General features: G+C 43.5%; 3 protein-coding genes across 7 annotated transcripts in view; 2 read left to right on the top strand and 1 right to left on the bottom strand.

Annotated features, from left to right (window-relative positions):
- Nucleotides 1-8,399, bottom strand: part of LOC100866315 (CDAN1-interacting nuclease 1) — a 131,049-nt gene extending 122,650 nt beyond the window's left edge. The window contains exon 1 of the mRNA XM_086904768.1: nucleotides 8,164-8,399. Within this exon, the coding sequence (XP_086760894.1) occupies nucleotides 8,164-8,210 (47 nt within the window). The 5' untranslated portion in view covers nucleotides 8,211-8,399. The remainder of the gene's footprint in view (nucleotides 1-8,163) is intronic.
- Nucleotides 890-6,733, top strand: LOC116414898 (hapless 2-like). Its single transcript, XM_086904764.1, has 11 exons — nucleotides 890-1,025; nucleotides 1,120-1,245; nucleotides 1,318-1,504; nucleotides 1,595-1,767; nucleotides 2,676-2,866; nucleotides 3,383-3,633; nucleotides 3,827-4,165; nucleotides 4,231-4,420; nucleotides 4,529-4,679; nucleotides 4,776-4,928; nucleotides 5,011-6,733. Exons 1-11 carry the CDS (start codon nucleotides 1,023-1,025, stop codon nucleotides 5,047-5,049), a joined length of 1,803 nt encoding a protein of 600 aa, XP_086760890.1. The 5' UTR covers nucleotides 890-1,022; the 3' UTR covers nucleotides 5,050-6,733.
- A 163-nt stretch (nucleotides 8,400-8,562) lies between the features above and the next one.
- Nucleotides 8,563-21,241, top strand: part of LOC100864409 (uncharacterized) — a 165,045-nt gene continuing 152,366 nt past the window's right edge. For 2 of the 5 annotated variants that reach the window (XM_086904753.1, XM_086904752.1), the window contains exons 1-2: nucleotides 8,563-8,652; nucleotides 8,989-9,126. In XM_086904753.1, the coding sequence (XP_086760879.1) occupies nucleotides 9,112-9,126 (15 nt within the window). In that variant the 5' untranslated portion in view covers nucleotides 8,563-8,652; nucleotides 8,989-9,111. Of the gene's footprint in view, nucleotides 8,653-8,988; nucleotides 9,127-15,658; nucleotides 18,060-21,241 lie in introns of those variants that run through there. The other 3 variants (XM_086904757.1, XM_086904755.1, XM_086904754.1) reach the window with 3 other exon arrangements.

The following is a 21,241-nucleotide window of genomic DNA, read 5'->3' as shown; positions in this document are numbered from 1 at the left end:
GTTCCCAACAATCGAACGTTCTGGAGTTTGAAGCAATTCGCCGCTCCCGGATACCAGGACCTGGGCTCGACCGAGACCGTGGTCATGCTCGGGGACGAGGCACGCTCCAAGAACAATCCGCGCTCCGTCAAGAGCAAAGAGTACTCCGGTGGGGTGGACGAGGACAGCTCGAAGGAGGATCGCAATTTGATCAAGGAGATAATCGAGTCCGTGATAAGGGGCGAGGATCTGAAACGGGACACGAAACGGAAGATTGGGAGGCGAACGATCGAGGCGGGCGAGGACGACGAATTGGAGGATGGCGAGGAGGGTAGTATAGATCTGGAGGTGGAGAGGATCGGCGATTTGGCGAGCGTGCGAGAGGAGACGGGCCCGTTCAAGGAGGAGGCTTATCCGCGGGACGTGGGCAAGAGCGTGGACGAGTCGCAATTCCTCGAGTCGAGCCTCGAGGGGGGGAGGAGGACGTCGAAAAAGAACAATGGTGTTTGCGCGGGAGATAAATCGAACGAGTTGGGAAAAAGGGAGACCGCGGTGGTGGATAACGCGCGGTTGACGAATGAACACGGGGAGCACGGTGGCAAGAAGAAGAATGCGAAGCACGTGAAAAAGAAGCGGCGAAGAAAGCGGAAAAGGAAGAAGGGGAAGGGGGATAGGAATAAGAAGAACAACAAAAAGAGCAAGTGGCCTTTCAAGAGGAACTTACTTATGCTGTCGGACGAGGGGGAGGAGGGGGAGGGGGTGGAGAAGGCGGAGGAGGAGGAGGAGGAGGAGGAGGAGCAGCAGATTCAACCGTCGAATCTTGATTATGGAATCAAGTGGAGGGATCGCGATAAATTTTCCCCGCGCGAACAAAGGAGCAAAAATATGCGCACCACGGCGAAAGGAACGGCGAACGACGAAAGTAGGGCGAAGGAACGGCGGCAAATTCGGGGCGGCCAAGATTGCTCGGATCGCAGGCATCCTCCTAACGTAGACGCGTTAAAATATTTAGAATCCGCTCATTGTCTACGCTTCAGCGATTTATGGTACGTTTTCCTCCTTTTCTTTCGATTTCTTTTTCTTTCTTTTCCTTTTTCGTTTTTTTTTTTTTTTCGAACACGACGACGCGAAACTTTTCAGGTACTCGGTGTATCAATTGGAAGAGCCCATAATAGTTCACAAGGTGGATCTACGGCTCTACGTGAAACACACGTTGCCCGATGGATCGATCCTGTGGAAGGATTTGTCGAACGGTTCGATCATAAGGTAAGGCTCAATCGGAAGCGTAGCGATTAAGCAAGTTTGAGATCTTGGAGTCACTAAATTCACGCTACACAGGACGTTTATCTCATCAGATTGGGTACCTTCGATAAATACTATCGAAATAAAGGAAATACGGTGGCTCTTAAGTATAACGAAATGAGATCGCCGTCGGGCATCGAATACAATTTGGATCCAACGAGAGATCGCTTATTGGTACCATCGAAGCTTTCTGAGGAAAGAGCAAAGTATTCAGAGGCTAAAGGTTTTGAAAATAATATCGTAAACGAAAAGATCAAAAACTTATATCAGCCATTATAATGTAAAAGAGAAAGTTTCGATATACGTTGTATAGGATGGTCAAGCGAATACCTAGTTGTGGAAGCGAACAAGATCAGTGGGGATGTAGAGGAGTGTGATAAAGCTGGTGTAGGATTCACGGCATTCGCTGGCCAACCGGATCGGTGCGAGCATGTCAGTGGAACCTGTTTGAAAAATCAGCCACTCGACTACTGGAGGCACGACATCGTACGTATGACAAGCGCAATAAACGAAGCGATAGCGAGATCAACCTGTCCACCGTGCTTTTATTCTCTCCCCCCGATAATTTTCAATCGCACGGATATTTTTTGTGGACGGTAATTCCCATAGGTTACCTGCGATGCACCATGCAATTCCTTTATTATTAATAATTATTGATAATTAGAGTTATTATCGATTACACTTTGATAATAATGATAATAATGTAACCGATTATTATTATTGAACATTTGCTGTTTACACACGATTATTATTATACCGAGTCGAGAAAGTGAAATTAGATTTAAACCGGCGACGTTTGCTAATTCGCAATGGCGGTGGTGTACGTGACATGTAAGAGGGACACATTTCACACGCATAACGTGTACATCACTTGTTACGCTAATGTAATTTTATTAAGTATTTAATAATGGGTTCGTTCGTAAAACGCTATATACGAGCTGCGAGGCGGTGATACGTGAGTGAATTCATTGTGGCAACTGCATACCAAGTACGTGTAATTTCATCTAAATAAACATGATTCGTATGATTGCATGTGGAACGCTATGCGACTGTTGCGCGAAACCGACATTCCATCCCGATAATAAAAATTGCACGCATTGCACGCGTGAAAATTATCTTTGACGATGCCGGGCAGAGCGGCACAGCGAATGGTGAGAATGGCGAATAAAACGAAAAATTTTTTAATTTTTACGTGATCAATTTGCGCGATATCATGATTGTGTGCGTATCAATTGGACGAGAGCTGTACGAGAGCTCTGCCGTCTTATATTTATATAAATGGATCAGGAACGGATGGGTGGGCCGAATATTTGCCGAGGTGGCGGCAACATTTCCGTAAACTGGTGGGTGTTATCGAATCGTTACACGTTCGATCTAATGTGACGTGGTGGTAGGAAGCACGGAAGTCTGGGCGGGCCGGTTGCTACTTCTTGAGCAATTTCGCCCGGGTGCCGAGCGAAGCCATCAAGTACAATGTGAACGGAACCGGAAGCCACGAGTTCCTCGCTCTGGAGTACCATTCGATGCACGTGTCTGTGATCGACGTCGAACTCAGGGAGGACTACAATAGCCTTCTCAAACCCGGGTGAGTTCCAGAGAGGTGATGATCGTTTTCGGGGATACGTTTCCCCTTCGTATTCTACTCGTTTGTCTGCTCTACGACAACTTAAAAAAAAGAAAAAAAAAAAAAGAAAGAAAGAAAGAAAGAAAAGAAAAACGATCAACGTGTCGGGCGGAATGTGATCTAGAAACACATTTCTCGTGGATAACGGTATCCGGATAATGGCGTTCATTTTATTACCGTTGCACATAATACGTTCAAGAATTTATGCAACACTGCCATACACGAGTTTTGATCGTGAAACATTCGTTCGGTAGAAATTTCGTTTTCGACATTGCAGCTAGCTTTTTTCACGCTTTCGTACGACGAATATTGATCAAGCTAACTGCGATGTTGGAGATTGGGATAGTAACGAATTCTAAGCAAATATAATGATTACATTGCGTATCGTATTGCCTTTGAAACATCATTTTAGTCGATACGATTAATTTTCACGTTTTAACGAAGTTTGTTCGAAATACGATGTTCGTTAAATTTCAGGTCGCTTGGTCAAATAAACGAGGTCCATATAGATAATACTAAAATTGATAACACGGTGATAACAATGCTCATCACCAACAAAGGCCCATCTCCGTCCTCTTACCGAGTCCGGATCACGGAGTGTCCCCAAGGACTTCCGCCATCGTGGTTGAACGTCGAGAAAGAGACCAAGATTATCTCGCCCCATCATGATCATGAAATAATTCTGAATTTGTACGGCAAACTCCCTTTAGAAGAATTCTCCTGTTCCGGTAAATGTCGTGAGAACTCGCGTTGGTCGATTTCCCTTCCCTCTCTCCCTTCCCAAGATTTCGTTCCCTTCGTTCAACAACTGAACGAAGAATCATTGGAAGAAAAGAAATTGCCTTCGTTTTTTGACGATTTCATCGTTTCGTTTCTTTTTTTTTTTTTTTTTTCCCCTCTCTTCTTTTTCTTTTTTTCCAGCGATACTTATGAACCGTTACAACGAGGTGGTGGCACGACGAAGGATAAATGTACGAAAAGCGAGTCGTTGCTCTTGCGTGAAAAATTCCGAGTGCACGTGTGTCAGTGATAAAATCGATAAAAAATGTCAGGACGATACAAAAACAAGACATAAGCCTGTTAAGGTTAAAGATTATCGTGTCGCCGGTCTTCAAGAAAAGAAGCCGGTTGCAAAAATTCCAGAAGAGCCTACGATTTTGCCTACGATTTGGCCCGGTGTTATGACAATTTCTTGGCCTAACGTTATAACAATTGTTTGCTCTGTTTTGACCATTTTGCTGTTATTTCTACTTCTTCTAGGTAATCTAGAAAGCAATTTGAGATCCCTTTCGAGAAACGGGAATTAAAGGGGAATTTTTTACTAGGTTTCTTTAAATGGATGTTTGGCTTATGCCTGCCGACAGTAAGTCGTTGGGGATTGGACACTTTGATCAATACCGACAAGATGGAGAGATATTATGAGAAAGATTTAAGATCAAGAAGCGTTGTATTTAACGAATTAGGGCAACCTGTGCATCCAGATACGTGTCAAAAGTCTGTCAGAGTGTGCAATAGGTGAGTAGAAAAAAAATTATTTCAAACCACGAAACGAAATTTTTTTTCTTCTTTTTTACGCGATCAATTTTTCATTATTCGATCATTCAACCCCTTCTTCTTTTTCAGGATATCAGAATTTATTCTGAACCTTTCGTTTTTCTTCGTCTATCCGTTCATGGCTCTCTTTCAACCTCGTGCGAAACCTCAATCATCACCTAACCATCAAATTAGCACCACCAGCACCACGAACACCACTACAAGTACAAAAGAATCAAAGGTGAAAAAAAAAAAAAGAAACGATACGTAAGCGATTCCCAATCCTTTATATTTCCAAGACTCCTTTTGTGACACGAAAAAAAAAAAACGTGTTTAGGCGAGTTTGCTATCCGAAAAGGAAGAGAGCTCGACGATGATACGCGTAATCACGTACGGCGACACTATAAACTCCAAGATGGAAGAGGAGGACACGAAATACGTGATAGACGAATTGAAGAAATCTCAAGAATCGTTGCAAAACAGATACAAGGTAGGCATCGATTGCTACCACTACCACTACTGATAAAATTCATGGGAAACCTTTTCAACACGACACGATCCGTCGTTTTCAGAGGGAGCATACTCTAAGGCAGCAAAGCTCATCCGATTAATCGAAAATCAAATGTGTCGAACCATTTACGGGGAGAGGGGAGGGGAGGGGAGGGCGGAGGAGAAGGAGGGACAAACGGTGTTTTCACAATGCGGATACGTCGATGTTCACCGATTTGAGAGAAATACACGATTTACCGTGCTAAGCTCGACAGGAATTATACGCAATGCGGAACACACGGGAGAGGGAATTTGTGGATGAACCGCTTCCGGTTGATATCTATGGCCGGGGTGTGTGTGTCCCCACTTCAACCTATTTTTTTTTTTTTTTTTTTTTTTTTTTTTCCCCTCCCCTCGAGTCGAGTGCTATTTATACGCAGCGGTGGAATGTAAATATTCATACAGCGCGAGAGTATTTCTTGCGCATCGCGTTTAATCACGGCGAATAAAAATAAATGCCCGTTACACCGGGGGGTGTTTCAGTGTTGCGACATTCATCGGCCTGCTTCGATGCAAGAGCATAAGGTTAAACCGTGTGCGCGCTAATCACGCTCGAGAAATGGACAATTCGATTGATTTTTCCCCCCATCCCTTTTGTTCCCAGCTTTATTCGCGTTTCACCCTTCTCTCTATCCCTCGCTCTGCTTTTCCTTTTTTAACTTACTTCAAACGAAGTAATTTTTTTTTTTTTTTTTTTTTTTTACACGACAACAACGAAACAAGAGGAGTCCCTAATCGAGTTAACAATACCGTTTTCGCGTTAATTCGAGTCAATTAGATCATTCGCGAAATGGAGTAAGAGAAACACGATTCTATCCTCGAATTCGTATTCGTATTCCTTTTACGGTTAGCCCGGTGTACGGTGATTTTTATCGATTCGGCCAATTTTTTTTTTTTTTTTTTTTTAGAGAAGTAAGGAAAACATCTGACAACCGCCTCGGTTTTCATTCTCAACACGACAGAATTGATCGATCGTCGGAAGGAGATCGATAAAATCATGACGCATTCTCCGATTCACGGATATCCTTACCACGTCGCTCTTTTTTCCCGGTGTCTGGAACATCTGCATAAACGTGCAATTTCTCTGGCGACAGGTAGCCATGGCTACCACCTTCATACGTCGACCCGTTGCACTACACGTCTCAACAACGAGAGGGATCTCGATTCCCTGTCGGTTTCGTTTATTTTCCGTTTCCTCGTCACATACACGTAACTGGGATTTTACGAGGGGTTATTGTTATATGCGAACGACAAACCAGACGTTGGTTGTTATCCTTATTGTTCGTCAAAACCGCGTTTAAACCGCTATTTCGTCTGTGAATCATATTTCCTTAATGATACCGCCGATACTTTCCCTTGAATAAACCGGTAATACGTCCCTGTCGCCCTGTTGTTAATATTTTGTTACACCAAGCTCGCTGGCAAAATGCATCGAAATGAAATTTTGAAATTTCATCAAACACCATTTTTTATTATTCATTCGATCGACCACCTTTCCTCCCTGTTCTCACACATTTTTCCAAAATTTAATCAAGTTGCATTTTTCCAGCTACCTTCGAGTATATTTCGAAAATACACTCGTCATTTTTTTTTTTTTTTTTTTTTTTTATCTTTGATATACACTATATCGAATAATTGATAATGGACGCCTATTTTTAAAAACGTGTGTAAATAGAACGATGTTTTGCTAAGAGCTAAACGCTCGACCATCCACGTATTGTTTTAAAATAAAAACGCTCAACGTAACATTTTGTTATTCCAACTTTTCTCGTAGCTCGTATTTTTTATCTACGTATATTATCGACGACAGTGTTGAACACGCGAAATTTACAATGCAAATATGTACGAATATGTTCCTGTTTATTGTCCCCTGCCTAGTTTCATAAGATTATACGTATATTAGATAAAATTATCAATTTTTCGTTCATTCGTGTCTTCTAACTTTTTTTTTTTTTTATAAAAATTACAAGTAAACTTATCAAAAAAATTTTCATCTCCAGTTACCTCGTCTCCAATAATCACGATATTTATTTTATTCGTTATTTACAGATATTCTATAAAATATTTAAAATCTTCTTTGTTCGTTCAACGAGTTCACTTTTAAGATAACGATGTGTGCGGCGGAGAAAAAGACGATCTCCGTAAGTTGTGGAGGTTGTACTCGGCGCATTGTACGGTTATCTGCATGCACCTGTGTCCAACTTGGCTGCCTGTTTGTGGCCGACCACGGCTGGAGAAAGGCTGTTCTTTCTCCATTGTAATTCGGTAGCCTCGGGCCACTTCAGATTGACTGCACTCAACTGACCATAGAGAGGCTTGGGGCAACGAGTGCGCGAAACGGAACAATGGTCGTCACGTCGGCTTCGCAAAAGAGCATGGCGTATGCATTTCTTTTCGTGAAATATTTTCCGCTTACGGGGCGTTCGAAATGTCAAGACGAGGATAAGAGATCGTGTGACTTCCGGGTCAGACCACGGCTTTTCTACCAATTACCACGATACCTGATCGTAGCGAAACCTATACCTATATGTTCTTATTTAAATGCTAACCTAACCTAACGAGCATCCAGCTGACTCGACGGCGGAAGAGAGCATTATATTCTCGTTATAGTTCTCATTTACACGATACGCGAAAAAAGAATTACCTCGTCTCGATTATATAATTTAACCACTAGTGTATACGAAGCAACGAATTGAACGAAACACGAAGAGATTTCTTAAACGAATCATCGGTCGTTACGACTATTTGCACGGACAGAGCGAAAAGATTAATGCAATATTTCCGAAGGTTATGTGATACGAAGATAGAAAATTTTTTAGCCTTGAGGCTATCGAATAAAAGTTAAATATTTGTGTTTTTCATTGGATATATTGAAAAACGGTCAGATTTAAAGAACGAAAGAAAGTTATCCCGGGAATGTCTACTCGAATAAGCGGTCAAAGAAAAATAAATAAACTCGATATTTTCACTGATCGATAGAAGATAAGGAAAATAGATTTGCCATTTCGGATAAAGACGACGAATTGATTGATATTTTCAAAACGAAAGAAAACTTTTAAAGCCGAAGAAAGGATAAAAGAATCTTTCGTTTACGAAAATTTTTAAAAGCATGTTTTCTTTTGTTTTTCGATTAAGAGCAACAATTAATAATGATTATAAATTATTGTAACACATACCTGAAGTTTCGAAGAAATATTCTATCGCAGAAAAAATATTTTTGCATTGCAAAAATTTACACTAAATAAATACACAAACACAAATATAAATATATCTCTAACTTGTTGAAAGATGTCTATGATGCAATTTCACAATTATATTAAGTATATACTTCTAATTTCAATTCTAATTATTACTAATATTATTTTAAACCGAACAAACGTTAGGTACAATTCTCACTCGATTTGATATAGAAGGTGTGCGAAGTGAGTCATAGAATAAAAAATATATCGATTGATCGATTTGCGACCTATATCGCATCTTTGACACAATCTACGTACGCTATTGGTTGATGCAAGTTTAAGAGTACCATCTGGTGGTCACTAGCGAAAATATTGATTTAAAGTTAGTTAATTTGCGCGGTCGCGATGGAGTGTCACAGTGAGATTTCGCGTGTGTGAATTTCAAGAAGAAATCAATGCAATCGACGTATAATCCAACGCATAAAGGTAACATTATTTGCTTTACGTGGTAATCTTTCTTGCAACCTACGTAAAAACGTCTGACTTTGATCGTAACCGTAATAAGCTAACAATATAACCATTTATGTAACTGGTGGTAGTGGCGTCACTCATTGCCTCGAATTAACCTTGATTCTATTCTGCTTTCGATCAAAGGAGCCGTTTTTGCCAGTGAAACCATTGCGAAATATTCATTCAAATGGGAATAAACTCGTCTGTTCTCTACTTATGTGTGTATGTGTGTGTGTGTATGTGTATGTGTGTTCTAATCGTCGATTTCTCGCCAGTTTTTTCTCTCTAACAATGGTCACCGTATGTTCGTAGATCGAGATATCGTCGAGCTTCCACACACCGAGAGATCGTATCCGTGACCAATAAGCCCTGTTCTCGGCCCTTTCTCCCGGAAACGCATCAGGATGAGCCGTAGAGGCAGTTACCTCCTTCTCTATGTCGTCGGCAAAGGTAAGTCACGTTCGAATGATAAATACCGCGAGTACACGCGGCTAGCGTGCACAGGGCCGTATCTACTCCATTGCACGCAACCATGTCTATGCATCGCATATTATATCCACATCTATTTTATCCCCAACAAAACGGATTGCGTTTTTAATTTATAAATGGATCTCGATGAATCTACCGTGACCACAAAACTTTTACGTGGATAGAGAATATCTAATATCTTTCTATCGTGTATGTGTAATGGCGATAATATAAATGGCGATTTTATTTCGAGCACGATGAAAATGACAAACAGATGGCGTTAGCGTACGTTGTACAAGTTGCGACATTCTATCTTATTTCGAATTTAATTTTACGCAATTTTACGTAATACGAACATATCGAATAAGTGCATAACTTAATTTAAAACACCGTATCACAATTGCTATTGCAAAGCTACTTCGGTTCCACTATTCTCGTTGATCGTATTCGCGAAATTAGCTGAATCGATGAAACGCTACGTTGTATTCTCTGTGCAATGGTGCACATCTGGTGTCCCATTCGGTATATACGGAATCCAAGCGTACAATAGTGATTAGGGGACAAAAGGCGGAACACCATGAATATATCTTTAGTAGGTGCTCTGCTACGTCTTTGTCTTACCATCCTCTCCTTCTCTTTCTCTCGCCTTATTCATTTTTCATCCCCTCCAAACCGTGTCTTCCTCTCTTTTCACGCAATTTTTCCGCTCCCTCTGTCCGTCAAGCGGCTTATTGTTCCGATCGTACCCTAAAATACAGCCACTCGAAATTCCGCCCACGCAGGGACAAAGGCTCGGAATTTAAGTTTCGAAGTTCCTGCCTCGAACGTGCACGCACCCCTCGTCCATGTCGTACACCGTCATTGTGCACACACCGTTCGATCTCTACACGAACAATCGGTGAAAATCAATCACCAGCCGCTTTTCTACCGCTTTTCACTTTCTTCGTATCGGGAATAGTTTCGAACGAGTTTTGATCCAAGCTGAATTAACATATAACAGTTCCACGGGGATCGGTTGTACATCCTCGATTAGTTATTTACTATCGTATTTTATTGGCGTTCCTTCATCGTTATTTACCGCCGAAGAATTCGATGTATTACCTGCCACGTACCTATCGAGAGCACGTGGCTTTTGTGAAATTTAACCTGTAATTCCAATAGACTGGTTCGCGTTTCTCTACCATTTATGGCCATTCTTCCGTAGAAGGAAATACAGTGGCCGGGGAAAGTATTTGCACACTGTTATGCTTATTACAGCATTTAAATGCTAATTAACCAGAACCAAATAGATTTAACGTGCTATGAATACACGCATTGTACTTCAACGTGAGATATTTATTTAAATTTCCCCTAATTTCTCCTTTCTCTCGTTTCTGGGGAACACGAATAATTATCGCGACACGTTTCGAAAACGTATTCCGGCATTTCGACGCTCGTCCACGAAGAATTGATTCCCTCTCGCAAAATTCCATCGTTCGTTTCGATCGCGCTTTTTGCGCCTTTGCTCCACTTTAAACACCGCGCCTACCTCCATTTCACCGTTATCGTCCAATCGGTCTAATCTTTAATAAACCAGACAGAGATCAATTTCGTGCGATTCGTCACGGTATTTAAAAAAGATATCTGGGTCCTCCGTGGCGAAATGGCCTCAACGCGACGGGGAAGAGATGTCTGTGACGAGACTTTCGAAGAAATTCGAACTGTAAAACCGAATCGCAATTGCACGGCCTCGTAACGGTTTGCCAGGCGGAAGGAAAAACTTGGCGGATCTAATAAGTCGTGGTCGTTTTTCCATCCGCGCCTAAGTCTTTGCTTAATGAGGGGATTCGAGGTTAACAGTATCGCAAGATTCAACGGCGTGAAAACATTGAAATTCCAAACTCTCAATGGTTGCGCTCGTTTTAACCTTGTCGTTCCGTTCGGGTCTATCTGATCTCAAATTTTATTTGCTGCTTCTTGTGACTCTCTTCTACATGCATTATTATTTCTACTCGAAATAATATTCTACAATAATTAGAAGAATCGAAAACGTTAAAATTTCCAATAGATCTATCTGTACATCTTTGCGTTGTTTGTCTATCACAATCACAAATTAAAATTTATTTCGCAGAAATGAAATTAGATCGGATAAGATCGCGCTACACGTTACAAGGAAAGATTTTAAATTTGCTCGCGTAATTTCGTTTATTTGTCGAATAAATACGGACGGTTAAGAGTATGTATTAATAACGAAGAGAACAGCAGCAGGGTTAATCTTTCTCAGCGAGGCGAGGCCCTTCGCTCGACCGAAAAGATTCTGTTTCGCATCCGGAAACCGGTTCCAGTGAATACGCGTCATTGGCCGATCCGTCCCCTATAATTTCACGTTCGAAACCGCACATTTATCTAGATATTAGCCGTTCCATTCGACGGTCAATGCGCTTTGTAATAGAAGTTTCGACGATAGACGGCGGGCTGGAATGGATCGGTTCGCTTTTCGGAAACTTTTCGAATAATTTCGCGGGGGAAACGAACGAATTGGAATTACGAATTTGAAGTTGCGAATCTGTACTTCTAATTTCCCCTTCACGTGTTTCAATTACACGATAGGTATTCTCCTCGTTTCCGGGAATAAAATCCAATGTTTCGCGAGAATTAATTAAATTTTATAACGCTTTTTTTGCCTTTTCGCATTTAGGTACTTATTTGCAGATAAAACACGCGTATAATATATCGCGAATAGATCGACTCCTAATTGCAATTGAAATTGTATGTAATTCGTTACTCGAGACAAGGAAAGTTTCTTCGCAACACCTTTTGCAAATTGCAAAGGATTCTAACGATTTCTAAATTCACGTTGAAACTTAGGATTCGAGTCACTATACCAATTTGCATCATGAGACCTAAGATATTGTTGATATTGTCGTTATTGAGTTTCGCGAGTATCTTAAGAAAAATCTCGAGTCGAATTGGAATTACGAAGAATTGAGGTTTGCGAATCTTTTACTTTTGATTTTTCTCTTTCGTCTGTGTTTCAACGCAATATTCTCCATTTTCGGGATAAGTTCGAAATAAAATCACACGTGTATAACGTATCACGACAGATCGACTCCTAATTGCGCGAAACTATAATTCGTTACCGTGAGAAAGTTTCTTCGCAAATTGCACAATTTTAACTCGCATATTCGGATTAATCACATATCCGAGTAGTAATCCATACACCTAAGATACACCTGGTTGATATCGTTGATATCGTCGAGGCATATTCCGCGAGCTTCTTAAAAAAAGCTTCTCGGGAAATTTTCAAGTTCATCCACGATCGAGACCGGTTGACTTCCGGCACACAATCGAGAATTTGCCGCATTTGCATTCGTGTCGCGCAATGGGCCCCAGTTAACGTTCCCTCCCAACTACCACTAGGATCGTTGCGCACAGCTGCCGACGTGAATTCCGCATTAACGCCTCGAGCAACGCGATTCGCACAACACCGGATCGTTCTCGCGAAACCTGATAATAGCCGCACACCAACGCGCCAACCTTCCCTCGAATCGACTCTAATCCACGCGGGGCAAACTTGGAACGGTCGAGACTTTCGAGTTATATACCGAAAGATGGCCGAGAGCGCAACAGACAAACATCGTCGTACGTCGTGTTCCCCCCCTCCTCGCTCTCTCAATTCTTCTTTCCTCCCTTTGTGCGTTTACTTCGAAACGACTGTAGCGACACAGGATGATTCATTCGTAGCCGTGTTTACGTTGCCACGACGCAGCAGCTGGCAATTAGCGAAAATATATTTTGTTACCTAATTAGAGATGGGATGGGGAAGTTTGCAGTTATTGGCGTTCCACCGGAATTCGCGGAAGTTTCGTAGCGAGAAACTTGAGACGTTAGAATGAGAAAGCGGGACAAACGGAATCCCTTAGCACGGAATGGGTATGGCGAAACTTTTGCCAGAAGAGTTTTCTCAAGCATCGACTCCGGCGGTCTCCGGCGGGCTTCCTCCTCTTCTCCCATCCTTTTTTCTTTTTCTTATTCCCCTCCTCCCTCTTCTGCACGAAATGCGCTTTCTATGTATCGTTCCCTACGTGCATCGGTTTGCATATCTAAGCAACAACGTTTTCCCGCGAAAGGGGTCTCGAGATGCTTATTTGCCGGAGTGTCGCCGGACACGAGGCAAAGTTTCACGTATTTGCGGAGTGGTTAACGTGTTAATGCGCAAACTCGAGGCAACTCCGCGGTTAAAAGCTCGCTTACGAAGTGGTTGCGCCAATTCCGGAAGGCAAACCTGCAAAACTTTTCGCCTCGCAATCTCAAATTCTCTTCCTCCGATTCCCTTTCGAATTTTCCGAGCTATCCTCCACGGCGATCTTCCAATCTCTCTCACAAAAGAGGCGAGCTACACGCGTGGAAAGCTTGTTTCGCGCAAGTAACAGGAAACTTGTCCTCGCGGTTTGCTCCGCCGCCATCTCGTCGATCTTTAAACTCTCTCTCTCTCTCTCTCTCTCGTGAACAATTCCACGCTCGTGGTTGAGAATCCCTTTCGCGAGAGGAGAAAGCTACCCGCGATTTACCCGGGCGGATGAAGGGCATCTGCTTTTTTTGCGCGCTCTCCCACACCGGGAAATATTAACGTGTACACACGCTAGAGAGGAAAATTGTGCTCTCGAGCTTTGTAAAAATCTGTTTACCGACCAGGGACTCGGAGGGAAAGAAGTTGAGGCAACAACGGGTATATAAAGTTCTTCGTTGGGATTAACTTCCGTTTTTGCGAGTCCTCTCTCTCTCTCTCTCTCTCTCCTTAAATTCTCTTGCCGTCATCTCTTCTTGCCTTTTTCGCGTGTATATATACGAATATATAAAATTGCGGGAAAAAGTTCGGAGGAAGATGAATCTTTCCTTGTAACTGATGCTTCTCTGTGACAGCTGTTTCCTCTCTCTCTTTCTCTCAGTAAAATTTCCTTCTTCTTCATCGATGTTTCTCGAAATGGACACGGGAGAGGGTCAAGATCTGCCGAGGGAAAGCGAGAAGTTAATTAAGAAGGGCGAGCGTTTAGAGAGAGACGATGAAGTTAAACTCGGATATTACACCCAGCGAGCTCACAATTCGATTCACGAAAGAGCACAGCTTGTACGAGGAGCAAGCTTGTGAATAGGCTAAAATCCATCGTTATTCCACGCCTCTGCTAACCTCCTCTTTCCTCCTCGTCTCGCGATGCATCGATAAATCCCCCAAAGATTCCCCCGTAATCTAACATCTTTGCCTTAAAAAATGAACCCGATAAATCCTCGCTTCAACGCTTTTTACCCCATAAAAAAAAAAAAAAAAAAGAGGTTCGAAATTCAGGATGGCTCGACGCGGTGGTTAACGGTGGAAATCTCGAGATTGAATAGGAGAGAAACCACATGGGACCTCGTATCGTCGCTCCTCGTACCTTATACGATGCCCTTCGACTCGATCGTGCGCTCCCCGTGTGCGAAAAACATGGTACACGCCAGACCGACCGGTCGAGTTTCTTAATGAGGGAGACGTTTGCGAGAGCGTCGTGGCGAGTGTGTGCGTGTGGCGCACCTTGGTGTATGAGCGCACGCATACCTGCAACCTACGTGGCCATGTGGTACGCAGCTGGGGTACCGTCTTCTATCGGAACCAGCTTCGCCACATTCCCTCGCCCGACTACCTGGGAACTCGGTGTTTCGTCACGAGCCTCCTCCTCGTCACTATCCTATCGGAGGGGAGGGATTCGAGGCCGCGTGGCCAAAACTTGATTTTCGACCGTGGAATTTCGGCCCGATGCGAGCGAACGGCACACACAACGGCGCGCGTACACACACGTGGACGCAAGAGGAATAGGAATTCGTAGACGTTCAGTGGTGAATTTTTATAGTTTTTTTTTTTTTTTTTTTTTTGGTTCCCCCCCCTCCCCCCCCTCCCCCTCCCCTCCCCCCTCCTCTATTTTGTGCGCGCGTTCATCGGGACGGTGTGGATAGATATCGATATCGGGGAATATGGTTGATTTATATGGTTCTCAAGCGGCGATAGTTTAATTTCGTTAAAACATCGAGCGGAATTTTATTCGATTGGACGGTATCGATGCGGGGATGGGAATTGTGACGTTTCATTAATTTAATTGAACGCTGTGCGCGTTGCGTGATCTTTTCATCCCCGAACTCATTCGTCTTTTCCCCGGGTATACAGGATGGAGAGAGGGGTGTTCGTTGGATTCGAGTTTCGTTCGCGAGATCGAGGAAAGTGCGATTTATGAAGGAGGGAGAATAATATTGAGAATCGCGCGAGAGAAATATCTCCTTCGAAATCTTCCTTACCATCTTCCTTTCACGATCATTCTCTCGAAAATTATTCCTCCTCCTTTCGTTACCTTTATTTACGTTATTCGCATAAGGATCTTCGATTGAGTGTATCATCTTTGCGAAAATACGTTTCTGTGCGCCAGGGCCCTTAAGAAACCGGACCACCGGTTGGTCCGCTCCTGTTTGTCGTCCCTCGATCACGATCCCGATCCACGCGGCCAGTCTTGCCGCGCCAGCGCGATCGAAAGGATCGATGTGCATCGCGCGGCCGCGTCACCATCGTTTCGAAATATCAAACCGCAAATTTCAATTTCCCGCGATATCGCGCACAGTGGGTGCACAGTGAAATAAACATCGTCTATCGTCGTATGGAAACCGTCGTATCGAGAGATATGAAAAATCTGAAAAAATAATACAGCGATATTATATGTTTCTCGGTTGCATCAAATTGATTTTCCTTTTCCACGCATCTTCTAATCTTTTTTTTTTTTTTTTTCCGTTCAAATTCTTTCTCGACTCTCTCGAGCAAGGTTTGTTGGTGTGTGTATGTGTGTGTGTGTCTTTGAACGTTTTTTGTTTTTTTTCTCGTGGAACACCGTGTTGTCGAACCACGAGCCCGTGTTTTCCACAGTGGATTTTTCACAGCCGTCGTCTCTGGATGAAAAATACGGAGAAGCTACGAGCAGCGTGACGGGGGAGTGTTAAGGGACAATTGTATTAACGCCCTTTCGGATCGCACCCCCCGCTTACAAGATCTTTCTTGGGTAATTTCTTAAGAAGGGGGTATATACCCGCCGCTTCTTAAGCTTATTTAATCTCTCTGTCGTCTTTTAACAGTGCACCGGCATAATCTAAAATTCATTGTCTCCCCCTTCCCCGGAGTTTCAACTCGGTCGCCCGTCTCTCTCCACCCTTTTTTATCGTAACGCTGTCAAATCTTATCCGGCCCCTTCCGTTTTCTGTCCTCTACTCCTCTAATTCTCGTTGTCGCCGTTAATTTTATCGCCGTTCTCGACGTCATCCATTCATTCGGAAATAAAAAAAAAAAAAAAGGGGAAGAAGAAAAAAAATTAAGGAAATTTATTCCAAGTCGTCGATCCTCGAGGAATTTTCTTTGTGAAAAATATTGGAATTGTTTCGATTAATATTGTACGCGAATAAGATTCTTTTTAATTTTTCTCTTAATTTGAATAGGGATTAATATTAATTTATCCGTTCTCACTATTCGCACGCAGGTATCGTTGGAGGCAACGCGTTAATTAATTATCGATCACGCTTTTTCTAGACCAGATAGACAATTGTCGAGCGTAGCATCCGCAAGATCCGCAGAATAAATTCATTATTTCTTAACTTGCTCGGCTTTCTCGAAATTTCCCTCGACGATGGAACCCGATACATTCATACTCGACTGACTTTTGAGAAAGAAATTACAGCCTATCATCGTTTACAAGCAGCGATCCATCGCTTAACGACCCAATAAGAAAAAAATTCACCCTTTCTCATTAAGTTATACGGCAGCCTCGCATCGATAAATTATCGTACTTTACGATCCTCTTCCTGGTCACAGCTCGTCCTTCGTTCGTTTCTCCTCGAATCGCGTCCCTGGGTGAATCGGGTGAGGATCCGCCGAGCGAGGAAGGCGCGAAAAAGCGGGGGCAGGGAAAGTCTGGCACGCGTGGATCCGAAAACGCGATGTGATTAATGGCTGGACGATCGTTTCCACGGAAGGCGCGTCGTTTCGTGCGTGGCATCGAGCGATAGCCGGCCACGCACCGCTTCGGCTGATAACAGTGTTTGAACTGTCAGTCGTCGGTGATACCGAGTCGGTGTTTCACAATTAGAGAAGCCCGTGAAAAGGTTCGAGCTCGGCTCGTCGTCGTGATTAATCGTGGGGAGTTTCGAAACCCGGAAAGGAGAGAGAGTTACGAGGACGAGAGTTAGTGGCGATATTTCAACGAGGCTCGGGGCGGCGAGATAAAAGAAATCGCGGTGTATCGAGGCCCGTCGAAACGCACGCACGCCCCGCTGAAATAAACGCCACTGCCACCGGTGGAAAAGAAATTATTCTGGAAGGCGAGGCGCGATAAATAACGAGTGTTCCACGAACGATGCTCGAGTTCTTTCTCTCGGTATCTAACCGTCCAGACGATTGCTCAGCAACGCAAAAATAGAAGGTGATTGATCGTGCGGGTCTCACGAAAGGAATGCGCGCGGTGAATCTCTATAGGAGTGCTGCGCGGTGTGTTACGGTGCGTTAGGCACGATCCCCCTCTTCTGGAAATGGGAATTTAGTGAATTTTCTCAGTGTGAACAGTGTCCACGGTGTAGTGCTACGTGTTATACGAGAGAATATTTCCAAACTCGAGGAAATATTGCTTTGATCGTAGCGCTGAATGATTCCGCTGATAACAGGACGGGCCGATAGAGGAGGATCGTATTCGTCGCGCAATCAGGAATCATCGATGGGACGAGTGGTTGGGATCGAGAGTGGTTGGCAACGTGCTACACCGGTTAATACCGGCCACGACGACGAAATTACGCTGCGCCAAGTGTAGCCAGAAATTGGCAGGATAACGTGGCCACGGTCGATTACCGGGCGCAACAGAGATCCGCTGGCTGCGTTATAGGTATGTACGCGTGCGTTTACACGTGGTCGCGATAATGCCAGGAAGTTGATTCGCCGTCCTTCCGATTAATCGAGGCCTTTCGTCTAAGCGGCCTGCATTTTTAACGCTTTAATTAATACACCACGATCGTTACCTCAGTTTCGAGAATATAGGAAAAACCGTAAATAAAATTCTTCCGATGGCACAGTCGATATTCGTTCTCACTTGTAACGAATAAATTTTCGTTTAGATTCGGTGTAAAATTTGTCTAGATTGAACTTGATGCGATTAATACGAAAAGATACAGGCAGCGTTCTCGACGTTTCTACGGTTATCGTTCGCGCAAACCTACGCTTCGCCGGAGGAGAGGATCCCCCTCCTCCGGCGAAGATCGAATGACAAGGCGGGAGGCGTGGGTGTACTACGCTCGTAAGATCGGCGTACGAGGGCGGCCGGTCACCCCGGTGAAACGCGGACAAAGAAAAGTTTCATGGGCGCGGTGATGAGTTATCGCGAGCTCGCCTTTCGGATGTAAGTGAGGATCGTCACGCGTCGTGTTGAAAGTTAACGATATTACGACGTAATTAACGAACGGTGAAAATTTCTTTCTTGACTTGATTCGATCAAATTGGCATTTATCTGGCCGATGATCGTATATTTCTTGTATCGAAACTATTGATTATTTTGTAAAATCAAGTTTTCTTCGTTTCTCGAATATATATATATATATCAAACGTGTATACACTATCGTATATACATTGGATCGTCCTTTTGCGTGCCATGTGCGTCTTACAAGTTTATAGGAATAGTAATAAGATTACGTTTTTACGTTTTATCAAGTACATTCGCAACGTAACACGCGCATAAATATTGTCTGGAACAAGAAATTCCACTCGTAGGCAAGCTATAAAGTTTCTGATTCCGTCCCGCTTTTTGGAATTCGTATGATAAACGTTACAATACGCAACACGATAAAGCGGCATAACATTTTTACAATATCCTCGTCGATTTATTTATCCTTTTCAAAAAAAGGAAATTGATTCGAGATTTCGATTTAACGATAGACATAACACGATAAAGGAAATCGTAACACGATCCTCTACCGTTTAACGGATCTCAATTTCGTTCGAGCGAATCCCTGCCCACAAATTCGAAAGCGTTTATTCGAGGGCGTTTGTTTTCAAACGATAAATCGGTCAACATTTTCCGTCCATGATTTCATTCCTGGAATAAATTCGCGAATTACCAACTGTGCTTTGGTGCCCTCCTGAACAGCTCCCCCCCCCTCCCCCCCCCTCCTCTCAGTGCAGCATCGGCAGCGTGCGTATTACGATAAAGCTCGGCAAACATTCACCGCGGCGGCGGCAGCTCGATTCATATTCTCCGCGATTATCGAACGAGCCGGACAATGGCGGCGAGGATGGCCAACCACGATCGTCGCCCGTGTGTTGGTTATCTTCGTGTGAATGCACTTGCCGCTCGGAGTTTCGAAAAGAGCCGCCTCGTAACGAGTGTATCCGGTACAATAGCGAGATCAAAGACGAGCGGATGGCCGAGAGAATGGTGCGCTTCTGCCGCGAGAAATCGAAAATTTCTTCGTTCGTTAATTGCGCGGCGTTAAAAGAGAAGATAGTGTTTTTTTTTTTTTGGCGAATTGGCTCGAAAAGTAAATAGAATATTTGTTTTTAGACAACGAGTGGATATCGCAAAACGTATCTCTTTGTGATATTCGAACAGAATGCAAGAATTCTGAGACTCGGGTCATTTTTCTCGTTTAATCTAAAAATTAGATCAATGGTTGAGCAGTGCGAGCGTTTATTATATCGGCGAGAAGCGTAGAGGGAGGCAGATAAATCTGAATTAAAATTTGTTAAATCGAGTCCATCTATTCATCTTCGATATCATCGAATCACACCTTGTAGAGATTTCGTACGAAATCTTGCACGAGGACTCGATTACGATCTCTTCTTAATTTCGAAATTCAATTTTTATCTCTCCCCGAGATCTCTTTACAGTTAAGATATTTAACGGAATGGAAGGTGCGGCGAAGAAATCCGATCGATTACAATGGGCTCCCGCCGTGAGACTGATAATTCTCTCCGATCCCTGAAAATTCGTATCCCACACGATCCACGACGATCGTTTCAAAATCGTTCCCAATGGAGGTATCCCATTTATGGAGGTAGCAACGATCACGACCACGGAAACGTTCCTTAAATTCTGCTCTAAACATCTGTTCGTTTCAAAACTGCTTGCATCCTTCGTTACGAAACAATTCTCACGAGGATAAATCTATTTTCTTTTCTCGTAACGATTCGCTGTCCGAATTCGAGAGGATATAAATAAGCGAGGATCCCTTGGAAGAAAGAACTCGTTTCGCATCGCGGTGGCACGATATCTCGGCCGAGTTGGCAACACTTGCCAGAACCGAGCACGTGGTTTATTCGCGAGCGAAAAAAATGACGCGCTTCTCCGTAGAGTCGTGGTATACGGAGAAAAATAGAAGGGGGAAGAAGAAGAAAGGGGGAGCCGTGGACCATCTGCGGGCCCCCACGTGGCCAGAACCTTGGCCAAAATGAGCTGAAAGAAAAGAAAAGAAAAAAAGAAATGAAAAAGGGTGTTCGACTTCGACTCGTGAAAAATATTCATTTAGAAATTATTTATACGGAAAATTTAAAGGAACGGATATTTTATATATCATACAAAACATTGAAGAGTACGGTATCCAGCACTTCCGATCTTACAACGCATTAAAGTACTCGACTTAAAGTAGAATGGAAAGAATGGAGCGAGATCATCTACGGTCGGGTGTGTCGCGAGATTGAATCGCGAAGAGGCGTTCTCAAAGCGCAGAAGAGAGAATATTTTTTTCTTAATTGCAAGAGGCAGGCGCGTAACAGTGTGAGCGCGTGGCGTATGATAAATAGGGAGTAACGATCAAAGGGAGCACGCAATATGAACAGAAATAGCGATCGTTTCACGGGGCATTTCTATGCGTGGCTCGGTCGTGGTGCAGTTGCACAGGTCATGCACCTCAAAGGCTAGCCTTGTCAGGGCCATGAATAGCCCCATCGGCTTAGGGACGTGGTGGGGGGTAGGGAAGAAGAACATCGTGAAAGGGCATCGAGTGTTTTCAGAAGGTACTGCACACTCGAGAACCACTGGAATACCATCCACGAGGTATAGATCGCCGGTCCAGAAAC

Source organism: Apis florea, unplaced genomic scaffold (genome assembly GCF_048593485.1).
Source record: "Apis florea isolate Af1SG1 unplaced genomic scaffold, ASM4859348v1 contig_2350_pilon, whole genome shotgun sequence".
In the NCBI taxonomy this organism is placed as follows: domain Eukaryota; kingdom Metazoa; phylum Arthropoda; class Insecta; order Hymenoptera; family Apidae; genus Apis; species Apis florea.
Note: the sequence above shows the minus strand (reverse complement) of the source record. Positions and strands in the feature narration are given on the sequence as shown.